General features: G+C 35.3%; 1 protein-coding gene across 1 annotated transcript in view; it reads right to left on the bottom strand.

Moving 5' to 3' along the window:
- Positions 1 to 12,334, bottom strand: part of LOC106001606 (vomeronasal type-2 receptor 116-like) — a 21,718-nt gene extending 9,384 nt beyond the window's left edge. Inside the window, 4 exon segments of the mRNA XM_013036652.1 lie at positions 290 to 461; positions 1,583 to 2,389; positions 3,459 to 3,747; positions 12,237 to 12,334. Of these exon segments, the coding sequence (XP_012892106.1) occupies positions 290 to 461; positions 1,583 to 2,389; positions 3,459 to 3,747; positions 12,237 to 12,334 (1,366 nt within the window).
- Positions 12,335 to 14,956: the final 2,622 nt, after the last annotated feature.

The raw sequence follows: 14,956 nt of genomic DNA, 5'->3' as shown, positions 1-14,956 counted from the left end.
ATTCCACTACCAGAGTCACAGTTCTTCTTCCAGACTTTTGGAGGTTAATTGGAGATCAAATTCCTACAGACTTTCCTGTCTGAGCTGACTCTAAACTATTATATTTCCACATATGCTCTATTAATTGGTAGGATTATAGGAGACAGTTGCTGGCATTCAGCCAGGTATAAATTCAAAGGGTGACTTTTGCTGATTTGTGTGTGCTTAAAATTATTGGGGTAGATCCAACTCACCTCTGTAGTTCCAATGGCCCACTCTACCATATCTTCAGATAAAGACAGTTGATTACCATGTGGAGCATATGGAGAAAACTTGCCTATCCTCACTGCAAGTTCCAAACCTTCTGGAAAATTCCAAATGTTCAGAATGTCATACTCTGGTTCCAGTTTCCTTTTCTCGTCCCAAATCACTTGAGCTCTAGTTGGATTGTAAAACTGGATGCTCTTCAGAAAAGTGTGCAGCTAAAAGAGAGACATCATCTGTGGTTAAGTGAATCCCAGAGTTAAGACAGAAAACATGAAGTAAGAAATGCTTCTGATTGCCTTTAATCTCTGATTCTGAATTTAAAAAGAGTAGAGACACCCAATGAAGTATCTCAGAAGAAAAATCTATGGAGGAATTAAAAATAATCACTTCTTTCCTGATCACTCAGAAAAGTAGTAGACTTTTTTCCAGAGAAATCATTTTAGTCCGTCTGGACACACCACTGTTCTATATGAATGTCTATAATTTGTGGTTGTTAGATGATTAATGTCAAAAGTTGAATGAAACTTGGTCACTTATAAAAATATGGATAATTTTTCTTAATTTGGTTATCCTATGATTTGACTGAATAAAGTCATAGGGAAAAGCTCTACTTGCAGTTTTCAAAACACTAGCTATGAACATGTTGAGGTTATTAGTAACTAATGGAATTCATGAGCAAGTTCCTCTTGGCTTATGGATGTAAATCGAGCTATGCAGGTGGCTCAGTTCAGAATCATGCTTGGAAGCCAGCTTAGGCAGGAAAGTTCATGAGAATCATGTCTCCAATAAACAATTCAGAAAAAGCCAGAAAAATGCTGTGCTTAAGTGGTTGAGCACTAGCTTTGAGCATAAAGAGACTCAGGCACTTGCCAAAATTAATTTATAGAAAGATGGAATATATTTTATCCTTGTTACTGGCAGATAGTTTTCTTAACAGCATATCCATACATATCTAGAATACTTCAAAGACACTGAAACAAAGAATCATATAGGGTTTTGAAAAACACCTGAAACATTTAATTTTTAAAATGTAAATCTACATTTTTTTCAATTTTTGTGTTTATGGTTGTTTCTAATACTAGAAGGTAAAAAGTTTAAGGGTTGAGAGAATTATTTCAGATATTGAAATATTCAGTAATTTCAGCAACCAAGTTATGTGTGACATAAGAATAAAAACATACATATATAGTTGTGAATATAAACACACATCATATATGCATATACATATCCAGGAACACACATGCATACATACAAAAATATTTAATTTCATACATTAAGGAACACCTCTAGAAAGTGCCTTTGCTCATAGTGTGTTCTCCAACATGGAAGAAATTACCTGTTCAGGGGAAGGCACTTTTTCTTTTCTATTGTCCATTGTTTGAACTTCTATTTGATGAAGAAGCATCGAATGGAGAGTCTGGGCCACAGCATACACAGCGTTGTAAACATTGTAACTGTCTCTAGACATAGTCATATCAAAAATATGTACAGGCAACAAATCCAAAGAGGCATCATGAACACAGTTGTCCCAAGTCACACAGTCAGACTCAGAAGCTGAGCAATTAAAAGACAGAAACCACAGTCTGGCAAGAAAAATGTCTTCTGGGTATTTTGAAGGCTTAGCTGCCTTGATAAAATCTGTGAATCCAGAAACATCTACATAATGGTGTGTAAAAATAAGAGGTACATGCAATGATCCTAGCATGAAATATCTCCTTTTCAATGTGAAATCCCACTGTGAGTTCATAATGCAAACTTTGCCATGTATAAAAATTTGCTCGATAAATACCACTAAACCTATCATTGAATCATTATCACCATATATGATGAGAACACTTGCTGAAGATAGATTTATCTCATTATGAACTGCCATGAGTTTGAATATATGTGATGTGTCTTGGGATGAGATCACTAGCTCATAGGCTACACAAACTCTGTTCATGGCCATCTCTTCTTTCAATTCAACAAGAATCCACACACCATTCTCATCTTGCGAGGTCAATAGTCCCACCCAGTTCCAGCTGAAATGAAGAAGTAAGGAGACCATGGCAGTGGCTATTGGTGTGTCTTTTGGGGCCATCTGATAGAGAGCAGGAAACTTGTTATGATCACTCAGGCCACGATCAAAAGGCCCAAAGGTAAACTAAAGAGAAAGAAAATTGGACTCTCCATGAATGAGAAGATTGTCATGTATCACAATCTTAGTCTTGAAGTCTGTTAAGAAACAGTTGAAGTAGATGGAAGGTAGGTTTTATTTCAGTTTTGAAAAAAAATATTTTGTTTTTGCACAACATATCAATTGATTTGTAATTATCTCTCGACACTATTCCTATCAACTCTTCTCAACTATATCAACCTCACCTACTCCTAATTCCGTTTTCACATATGCCCGTTTTATATTATGTTTTTTTTCACCAACAACCGATTCCATATACATTTGCATTTTTCCCTTAACACCTGTCCCACTCAGACAAGATTTTCTTCACGTGTTTGGTGTTCATTTATCATGCTGTCAGTAGATCAGAAAAATTCCACCATGGAGTTCTGTCTCTATGTATATCATACTTTTGTCAGATTGATCATCTATATGTGTAAGTGGCTATGTGTATCTTCCATATTTATTTCATATTAAATGTTCATATTTTAGATCTAACTTTCAAATAAGACAGGACACATTTACCCTTTCTTGTTTCATGTCAGATTTACTTCATTCATCATGGTATCTTTTGTGTGTGTGAGTGTGTGTGTGTGTGTGTGTGTGTACGTGAATGCCAGTACAAGGGCACAAATTCATGACTTCTTGTACTTCACTGGCAATATTCCTAAGACTTGTGCTGCACCAATGGAGTCACATATTCACCTTGTGCCCTTTGCAGGTTAATTAGACATACAAGTTACCTGATTAGCTAGGATTATAGTGTGAGTCATCAGTACCTTGCTCAGTCTGTACACTGCAAAGTCCTCTCCATTTCCTGATTCATTAAAGAAAATTATTGCTATCAATTGAAACAGTGAATTATCCATTTGTCTGCTCAAATCTTCTTTTTCCAAAGTGTGCAAATATATATTTCCAACTATATTTGAGTAAATACTCTTAGGTACTACAAAAATGGATGGGTTCATAAAAAGAATCTCTTCCTATCATTCTCTTCTATCACCTGAAATGCCACCAAATTAGATATTATTATATCCTTCCACAGTTTGCACCTCACCTGTGGAAATCTGTAGAGTCCTAGCAATGTCCCAATCTGGTCAGATGTTATTCCTGATGGTCCTGTAAGTACTGCTATAGTCATGCTGTCTCGAATGCAGGAGTAGTTTGGAGTCTTGTACTTCCCAAAGAGACAAGTGAAGGGATTCTTAAACATTGTCCAAGTTCTGAATTCAACATCATAGATATCATATCCCAGAGTCAAGTTATGTAAAAGATCTGGATTTTTGTTGATCTCCTCAATAGCAAAAGCCAAGGCCAAAACAAACTGATAGTTCTTGAACATAAAGCTGTATAATGAGCAAAGAAATTGAGGAGGAGTATTTCAAAACTTAAGACTTTAATACTTTAAATGCTTGGTTAGAATTGAATGTGAATGCAGTGTCTTATGTTTGTGTAAAGATCTACAAAAGACATGACGAGCATTTGTCATAAATGAGATTCATAAAATTATTTAAGTTGAGAGAGAGCTTGTTTTTCCTATTAGCGCAAGCACCAGAGAAAAGCTTTGCTGTCTTTGATTCAGTTTTCATGAGACATCAAATGTTGTATTGCCTTTACATTAGGGCAATTAGCTATACCAGTGTGGAAAATGATTCTGGTGTTTCCAGTCACCCAATTTATATTATGTATATATTTGGCATGTCAGGCTAACTAAGGAATGTTTAATTTGACTGCAATGTTCAGAAGAAAAGTGTTATTTATACATAATTCTATAGCAAGCTCTGCTCACAGACCAGCATATTGAATAGTTCTCAGTGATAACAAGAAAAAGAGCTAAACTCTTGTGGGTGGCGATTTAATTTTTGTTTATATACTAAAACAAAAAGGATGCATCCAATTTCAAGGAAGTCAATTTGAAATAAGAAACTCATGGCATGAGGGTTGAGGAAAAAATTGAAGGTAAGGTTTGAATAGAAAGCTCAGTTCCAAGGCTCCATGGTTAAATTCATTTTTCGATACTCTCTTCGCAATATATTTAATTAGCGACTGGAAAGGAAGCAATAGAGCAAAATAAAGAGGATCAAAGTACTTTTCCTTCTTTCTCTGTGTTCTGTTTGTGTGCGACAAGGTATGTGTGAGTGTCTGTGTGTGTTTATGTGTATTTCCATGCAAGCTTGAGAGTGGGCATATTCTAAAGAAAGTAATATAATGAAATCACTTGGAATTGTTTAAAAGGAAACAATGAAGGCACATTGGGTATACTAATGAAATGTTCAATATATACTATAGGTATATGTGAAGTGATCACAATGAAAGTCTGTCATATTTTAAATGCTCTAAACAGAAGAAAATAGTGAGCCTGTACATACACATATGGTGGAATAAAGTGTAAGAATGAAGATGTATGAAAAAGGTTTTTCAAAAGTTGAAGATTGAGCTCCCGTGTGACCCAGAAATCCCACTTTTGGGCATTTACCCAAACAATCATAAACAAGGCTATACTAAAGCTACCAGCACAACTATGTTTATCATAGGATTATTCACCATAGTTAAGATATGGAACCAACCCAGTTGCTCCACAGTAGATGAATGGATCAAAAATGTTATATATACATATATATACAAATGGAATTTTATAACTACATCATAAAGAATGACATTGCCCCAGTTGTTAGGAAATGCAAAGACTTAGAAAAATTACATCAAGTGAAGTAAGCAGACTCAGAGAAACATAGATCCCATAGTTTCCCTTTTCTGCAATAACTAGTATATGTCTAAGACAAGCAGAAGAGTTCTATATACATATATATATTTATATATGGTCATATATATACATATATATGTATATATATATATATACATATATGACCATAGAAGCTGATGCTAAGTAAAATAAGCAGCAAAATAAAAATATTTCTTCTGGGTCATTTTAAAGTACTTATCATGTACAGGTAGGGAGAAACAGGAAGAGGAGATTTAGACTGCCACATCCAGACACAGAGGCCCCTCAAGAAGACTCCTGATACTCAGCTCAAAACTGACTCTGGAATCTGTGAGTACCTCCTAGAGGACTCCTTCCTTGGATGACTAGTTCCAGGTGGTGGTCTAATAGCCAATAACAGTCAAGGCAATTGAAATGACCTAAAGTCTCCCATTCATGAAAATTCCAAGGCTAAATGTATTCACAAGAGGAATCTATAAGTTCTTCAAATATGAGCACACTCTATACTCCACAAACTCGAGGTATGAAATCAAACCACAGAAATGAGTAGCCTTCCTGTGTGGCAACAGTGAGAAGAGTGATACTGAAATCAAGAAAGCAATGTCATTTGTAATAGCTTCAGAACAATACATAAGAATTAACTTAAACAAAGATGGGAAGGATCTAAATTGTGAAAAAATTTAAAACTCTTATAAAGACATTGAAGCTGACTTTAGGAAATGGGAAAATATCCCATGCTCCTGGTATGAAAGAATGAACATCATGAAAATAGCAATTCTGTCCAGAGCAATATACAAATCCATCGCAATACCCATCAAAATCCCAGCAACATTCTGCCAAGAAAGAGAGAAATTCATATGAAATAATTAAAGATCTAGAGTAGCAAAAATAAAATTCTTAGCAGGAGGAACAGTGCTGTAGTAAGATCAATACCAAAGTTGAATATTACAGAGCAATAGTAATAAAAACATTTTGGTATTGGCACAAGAAAAGACTTCAGGGCTTCAGGCCCAATCAAACAGAACAAAAGACAGAAACAATCTCACAAATATATAGCCACCTAATATTTGATAATGGACCCAGAAACAGAGCTTCCAAGAAAGATAGACTCTTACAAGAACACTGCTGGCAAAATTGGCTATCTACATACAGAAAACAGAGGCTTTATATCCAGATATCACATTGCATCAGAATGAACTCTAAATGGATCAAATATCTCAATGTAAGGCTAGACATTGTGAAAATATTACAGGAAGGACTAGGGAAACATCTAATACTTATAGCATCATGGTAAAAATTCTAAACAATGATCTGGAATCACAACAAATCAAAGAAAGACTGGATAAATGGGACCGTATTAAACTGAAGAGATTCTGCATAACAAGAGACTTAGCTAGGAGGATACTTGAATAGCCCACAGAATGGGAGAAAAAAATTGACTAGCTCTATGTCAGACAAAGGGGTCATATCTAACACATGCCTAGATCTCAAAAATTAATAGCACAGAATGAAAATTTCCAAGTCAACAACCCAATCAATAAAAGGGCCAAAGACCTTAAGAATGACTTCTCAGAGGAAGAAAATTGGTCAACTGATACATAAACAAACCACAGACAAAAGTAATGTTCCCAGAAGTCAGACTTCTGGGAACATTACTTTTGTCTGTGGTTTGTTTCTACTCTGGTTTATTTCCTGTGATTTCAATCCCCATATTCTTCTATATAAGTTTATGTGAGCTGAGAAGGGAATGGGAATCAGAGAAACAGAGGGATACAGTGAACCATTGCAACAGTGATATTCACAAGAAACTATATAGAAAATGAACTGGATATGTCGTGGGTGATATGGGTGGGAAAGACAGGGAGAAAGTGATGAAAGAACAGACAAGATTCAAAAACAATTGTACTCATGTACCTATAAGCCCTCTACATATCAACTATACAGTACCAATAATATATGATAAATAAAGTAAATTCCCATTAATAAAATAAACAGGCCATTCACAAGCAAGGAAATTGCATTGGCAGTAATAGACCTCCCTCTCCAGAAATGCCCAGCACCTGATGGAGTTACAGATGGATTCTAAAAGACTTTTAAAGGAGAATTTTCACCAGTACTCTTCAAACACTTTAATGACATAGAAAGGAGGGAACACTGATATTCTATGAACCCAAAATTACACTCAAGAGAAGGCCACAAACAAGAGAAGGCCACACTGAGAAAAAACAACTCTGTATCTTTCTCCTCGATTAACCTTAATAAAATACCTTTCAACAAAATACAGGCAAATAGAACCCAACAACTGATGCAGAAAATCATATGTTATGATTGAGGGGACGCATGCCAGGGATGCAAACCTGGTTTAACATATGCAAGTCAATTAACATATTATAGCACATCAGCAGAAGCAAGGGCAAAAGCTGTATGATTAACTCAAAGGAAGCAGAAAAAATGTTTAACGATATCCATACTCCTTCATGATGAAAGGTCTGGAGAAGCTAGGAATCTTTGGAACATTCCTTAATGTAAGAAAGACTGTATATGAACAATCATCAGCCAGTTTGATGCTTAATGGTGAACAACTAAAGATATTTACTCTAAATTCAGGAAACAAGGATGTCCACTCTCTTTATTACTCTTCAATATAGTATTAAAGTTTGTAGCAAGAGCAGTATGCAGGGGTAAAGCATTTGGTGAACCAAATAGGGAAGGATGAGTACAACCATCCCTTTATATAGATGGCATGATCATGTACTTAAGGGAATCCAAAATCTCCTCTTTTGTTGCTACTAAAATTGATCCTCAACTTTGACAAAATAGCCAGGTTCAAAATCAACCCACAAAAATGAATTACTTTTCTCTTTGCCATTGACTAATTTCAAGGCTGAAATTAAAATAACACCCCATTTGCAATTGTCTCAACAGTATAAAATAACTGGGAGTGAACAAATACTGGACAGATCATTCTAATGAAAATTCTAACAATTTGAAAAAGGATAGCAAGGAGGATTTAAGAAGATAGGAAGATATTCTGTGCTCTTGGGCTGGAAAAATTAGTATTGTGTAAATGGAAAATCTGTCCAAAGTAATTTACACATTCAATGCAATATCCAAAAATCTAAACAAAATTATTCAGAGACAGAGAAAGCAATCCAAAACTCAAAGGGAATTAGAAAAGACCATGAAAAGCAAAGCTATTCTTAGTGGTCAGAAAAGTGTTCGACAAATGACAATACTGAACTTCAAGCTCTATTAGAGCAGCATAGTAATGAAAACAGCATGACAAAAAGACAAGCCAGAGAAGCAATGGAACAGAAGACCATGAAATGATCTCAAAGACATATAGCCATCTAATATTTGATAAAGGGGCCAAAAATATAGGCATAAAGAATGATGCTGGCAATACTAGACATCCATGTGCAGGAAATTGAACCTAGATATTTATTCCTCACCTTACACCAACTCAATTTAAACTGTATCCAAGAACACAATGTAAAGCCAGAAAACATCAAACTTTTTCAGAGAAGGGGAGGGCCCTTCAAAACAGATTAAATATTTTCTAAGTGAAATTCCTGAATCTGAAAAAATAAAATTTACAATGACTGATAAATGGGACTATACCAAACACAAAATTTTCTGCTCTGCAAACCACATAGGTAACAACGGAAAGACCACAGAACAGGATATTTTTTTACCAGGTATCCATCAGAGAAAGTTCCCATATCAAAAATATATGTGGATCACAAAATGTTGATTCGTCCAAGATTCAACATCCCAACTATCAAGAGAGCTAATGACTGAAGAGAAACATCTCAGAACAAGAGATAAAAATGACCAATAGACACATGAAAAAATATTCAACACCTCTTGCCATAAAGGAAACACAAAACAAGACCAAATTGGGATTGCACCTCACCCCATTTAGAATGGCCATTATCAAGGAAACAATAAGAAATGCTGGCAATTAAGTGGTCAAAAGGGAACTCTATTATATTAGTTGTGGGACTCAAAATTTGTTCACCCAGTCTGGAAAGCAGTATGGAAGGACCTTAAAACAGCAAGCATAGAACTACCTTATGACAATCCAAATCACTTCTAACCCTGTATCCAACTGAGCATGAACAAGGATACCTTAATCTACCAATACAATTACGTTTATTGCAGCTTTATTTACCATAGCCAAGATATGGAATCATCCCAGATGCCTCTATATACATACACAGTGAAATGCTTTCCATCCATTAGAAAGAATGACACTGAACCATTCATAAAGAAATGGAATGACTAGGAGAAGATTACATTAAGTGAAAAATCCAGACCCAGAGAAGCACAGGTTGCATGATTTCCCTCCTTAATGGGAACTAGTATGTGTCCTATACATCTAAAAGTAAGCAAACTGGATTGCACCCAAGGAATTATAAATGAATTAACCAAAATATAATAGAATCTATGGGAAGCACAAATAATATAATTCCTTAGCAAGATAAAGACAAAGGCCAACAAAATGAGTACTTGGTGGGTTGTGGGAGGCCAAATGCACAGGAATAGAAGCATGGATGTGGAAAATGAGTAAAAGAAAGCTAAGTATGCATTGTATTGCTTTGGTAAATGGCAAACATCCAAGACAAAATATACATTTAAGAAAATTGAGGGATGGGCTTGTGGTGGGTGAGACTCTTCAAAGGTGTGACATTGCTCAAGACACACTGTATTCATTAACTGCTCTGTACAACTACTCTGTACAATTATATAAAGAAAATAATATTTGAAAATGTATTAAATTTACTGGTAAGGGTATATATATTATGTAATATATATTACAAATACAATATATATTATATATAATATATAAAGAACATGTACATAACTGTATATATATAAAACTATACAAGAAGTTTGCTGATCTTTGGAACAAATATAAATGAAAACAGAATATCAGAATCTGTAGATATAGAAAAAGAGCAAAGAATTGAAACTGTAACACTTTGATGAAATCAGGAGTACACATGCTGTACTAAAGAATCTGTGCTGAATCTTAAGCAACTAGAGAAACAAACCCAATATTAGTAGAAAGAATGAAAGTAGAAGAAAAAGAATTAGAGACTAAAAACAAAATGCCAATAATCCATAAAACAAAAAGGAGGTTCTACAAGAAAAACAGGGTGATAGAACAGAAGTAAAATTAGCTAACCATAAAATGGTTAAATCATAATATACCACATATGAATCCACACCTTCCATTATACTGCATGCCAGAACCACTATAGTATAAATAGCTGTATTTCTGAAAAAACATCCATAGAAGATTCAGTCTATATAAAAATTCCTATCACTTCCTTTACAGAAAAATGGCAAAATTGAATTTTATGAATAAGAAAATTCTCCATAATTCAGAGTTATTTTAAGACACAAGAACAACATGAAATCATCCTTATGCCTGTTGTAATAATTATAAAAGCAGAAAACATTCTGATAATAACGGCTACATGTATCAAAGAAATATAAGACCATAAAGTAATTGTAAACAATAGATATCTGATGGTTGGAGAAGGTGTCAAATAACACATGCCCAAACATGATACCCTTAGCAAGCGGTGGCATTGTAAGACCAGGCATGCCTGTGTGAAACACTTAAACTAGACCATCTATTTTTAATTTCAAAATTGATTAGTTCTTAATAGAGAATTGAACTTTACAAGTAATAGTGAAAATGAGAGGAAATATAAATACATAGGTAACTTCAACAAAAGTCAATAGCTCATAAAAGAATAGGAAGAAATATTCTCTGGGTTTGATTAAATGTGAGAATACTTTGTTGCATTTACAAGGCCATAACTTCCACCCAAGCACTGGAATTGTACAGTAACTGTGCTTATCCAATTGAAAAGCTTCAGCACAATGAAAGAAATGGTGGGAAAGCCAAATGAGCAGTTAAACATCTTGCTAGCTATACATCTCACAGAGGATGAATAATGTAGGGGAAAAGTTCTAAGAATTAAATATTAGGAAAGAAAAAATCCAATCAAGGAACAGACAAGTAAAAATTAGGCAATCACAACAGAAAACTGATATTCGATCATTTGGGTATTCATGACACCCATTAGTTATTTATTAAACCAGAGAAAAATTACAGTCTTCGTAATGGTATACAATAATTAAAGCTTAGAGATTCTTCAAGAAATTAAAATTATCTCTACTGGTGGATAATACCTGCAATCCTAGCTATAGAATTTAACTTGGGCAGGTAAATGCCTCCACAGGAAATCATTCATAATACTGATCTTCCTGGTAATACCTGTGTTGTGGAGCCTATTTGACATGAAGCAATGCCACAAAGCTTAAGTTGTAAAAGTAACTGCTTGTGTGTACAAAGAATGTATATGTATGTAACTGTGTGTGTGTTTGTACATATGCACATGTACACACTAGTTCTAGGGCAAGAAATCAGTGCCTAGGCACGGTTCTTGTGCTTTTTTGCTAAAGGCTCACACACTATCACTTGAGACACAAAATCATTTCCAGCATTTGGCTGTTTAATTGGAGATAAAAGTCACATAGACACAATTTAAAAAGTCACATAGATTTTCCCGCTTGGGCTGATTTCAAACCTCGCATCCTCAGAAATCAATTCCATGAGTAATTAGGATTACAGGCATAAGCCACCATAAGAAATTTTATTAACATTCGCAAAAGATACATGTTACTAAAGAAAAGTTCTCAGACCACTGGTATAAGGGATAAGGAAATGAAGTGGCAGCCTTTTAATACAGAACTCATGCCAGTGACTCAGGTTGATTGTAATTACATCACTACATATTCCACAGTGACAACTGAAGTGGAAGAGATACTGGGATCCTGGAGTAAACAGAAATTACAGACCTGGAAAGAAGAAGCTATATGGAACTAAATGGAGTCCTCTCCTATCAGCAAGCAGAAAATCAGTCAAAAGGAGATGTAAGACAACATAATAAAACTTAGCTGCTCAGGATGCAATAGTGAAAAAGGTCAGTGTAGATGAGACAGAGATCACTGATGTGTGCAACCTGAGTTTCCTCACCCATTGACCATCCTCAGAATAAAACAGTAATGGAAATAAAATATGAAAGTACTTACATCTTGTTCTCTTCTTGCCTGGAAGCATGGCTGTTCCTGTGATCTACTCCCAAAGTGTAGAGAGGGAAAAACCCAGTGATCATCACATCTCCATGCATGTGTGCTCTGTGCTTCATTGTTGAAAAGCAGCTAGTGCTAGCCAAGGACCTGACAGGGAGAGGAAGATAGAGAAGGAGGAGTACGAAAGCTAAAGGGCACATCCTTGAATCCTCTGCCAAGCAGAAAAGCTGGCAGGAAGTGAGACCACAGTTTTGGTTATGTATATGTGCATATGTATCTTTTTATTGACAGAGATCTACTCTATAACTCACCTCTAATCAAAGCCTCTTGTTAGTCCCCAGAAGTAATGTATAAGAGTATTCCCAGGGGCTCTGCATTTGTAGCCTTACATCAGGAAGAAAAACATGAGTTAGAAAACATGTTTTCAGAATTGCCTTCTTCACTGCAGGTGCTGTGATTTCATCTAAGAACAAATTTAGTGAGTCCCCAGAGATGGAGTTATCTTGGTTAGAGTGTGTCCAAAATCTGTGTCTAGACTATTTGCATGAAAGTTATTTGGGATGATGCAACTGGATTGCATGGGATGATATCATGTCATTTGAATGGTGAAGTGGCCAAAAGGTCTATGTCTCTGAATTGTCAACTAAAATTATGAGGGTATTGTACTTAGAGGATCGATTCACAGACACCATATCCAGGTAAACATCCTCTTTTTGTAAATGATATGTCAGGTTCAATGCCATAAAGATACAAGCAGAAGGCTTTCCACCAACACAAACTCACTAATGAAGAAAAACACCTCTGTATACACTTGTCTACCACAGCCTCCAAAGATGTCTAAGGGAAATTAAATCTACAGCATAAAAATCCACTATAAGACTTGAAAACTAGAGGATGTAGAAGAAAGAATCAGAGAAAAGACTAGAACAGGAAGTACTTCCCATTTTTCTGGGTGAGAATGAATATTATTGAAATGCCCAATTTACAAAGAAACTTGCTAGTTCATTTCCTTTCCAGATTCCAAGGTTGTCCGAGGCAAAAAATAATCTTTTAAAATTTACTTGGATTCACACAATGAAAAAACAAAATCATAAGGAAAATTTACAATGCTGGAAAATATGGGAAACCTGATTTCAAACTATAAAACACAACCACTGAAAGAAAATCACATTGACACTGGTTCCAAGAACATATGGAAACCAGTAAACATAAGAGATGATTCAGAACAATCCAGTTAACTGATTGTTGACAACATGGCCAATTACATATAGTGGACACAAGATTGCTTCTGTTACAAAATTTGTTTGTGAAACTGCATTGCCACTTGTTGAAGACTGGAAATAGTTCCCTGTCATTCCATTAGAGTCCTCCACTTAAGAGCTTCAAATATGAAACTACATAGATAAATAAGGGAAACACTTGAAGCAATAGACAGAGGTAAAGATTTTCTAAGGAGTAATGCAGTAGCTTAAGACAGAAGAGCAAAACTTGATAAATATGCCCTAGACGGTGGCTCAGGTAAAGTTCTTGGGTTGTCTGTGCACACTAAAGAACTGAGGGAGGCATTGAGACTCATGACTTTAGTGCTACATACTACCTGGCTGAGACTGGGATCACAGTTCACAAACAGCTTAGGCACAACTTTCATGAGACCTTCTTAAGGTATTTTTGTGTGTGTTTGTTTGTGTGTATATATATCTGTGTCTGTGTGTCTGTGTAGGTGTATATGGATGTAAGCTGATGTGAGTGTGCTGAGGAGGATGGCTGAGATCAGGAAGATTGTGATTCCAAGCCAGCCCAGGCTAAACACAAGATCCTGAGATTTTGTATAAATAGAAGAAGCTGGAAATTGAGACATATGCCTGTCATTCCAGTTGTGGCAGCAAGCAACAATAGAAAGACTAGAGCCCAGGCATCGACATAGAGCAAAAGCAAGATACTATCGTAGAAATACTCAGAGCAAAGAAGGGCTGGAGATTGGGCACATTCTATAGTAACTCCCTATCATGGTCCTCAAGAAAGCATTGACAAATGGGTGTGCATCAGATTGGAAGAATCTGCATAGTCCACAAAGTTGCAAAGGAATATCACTCAGGCCCCAAGTTCAAGCCATAGTATTGGCACAAAAATATTAAACAAAATGAATGGCAGAAATGAAATACAGGTCATGGCTTGTGGCGTAGAAAGAAGGTCAATGGAGATGTAACAGATTTCACATAACCAACATACTGAATATATGTTTGTGAATATGGGATAATCAAAATTGTATTTAATGGTTTTAAGAAGGGATGTTGTTGACAGATGTTATTTCTTGTGCTTTAAAAAAGAGTACATTATATATATGTATATATGTACACGTAAACATCAAAACACATATAAAATCTTATTTTATTTCATTTTTATTTTTAAAATTTCTATTGTCTAAATCATTGTAAAGTGGAGTTTCTTTTTAACAAAGAAGTTTATGAATACCATACATAACTTGATCAATTTTATCCCTTTTAATGTTTCACTCATCCCGCCCCTTTCCACCTCTTCCATCTTTTCATTTTGAAGTATATATATATATATATATATATATTGGATGTGTGACTGCATTCTCCTCTTCTCCTCTTCATATGTCCACCCCTGATTTGATCCCACCCCTTTGGAGTGACTGTTTTGTGGTGTTTTATTTTGCAGAAAGTTGACTTTGTCTTTGTAGGAAATTACATTATTTG

The sequence above is a fragment of the Dipodomys ordii genome, unplaced genomic scaffold, assembly GCF_000151885.1.
Source record: "Dipodomys ordii isolate 6190 unplaced genomic scaffold, Dord_2.0 Scaffold332, whole genome shotgun sequence".
NCBI classification, from domain to species: domain Eukaryota; kingdom Metazoa; phylum Chordata; class Mammalia; order Rodentia; family Heteromyidae; genus Dipodomys; species Dipodomys ordii.
Note: the sequence above shows the minus strand (reverse complement) of the source record. Positions and strands in the feature narration are given on the sequence as shown.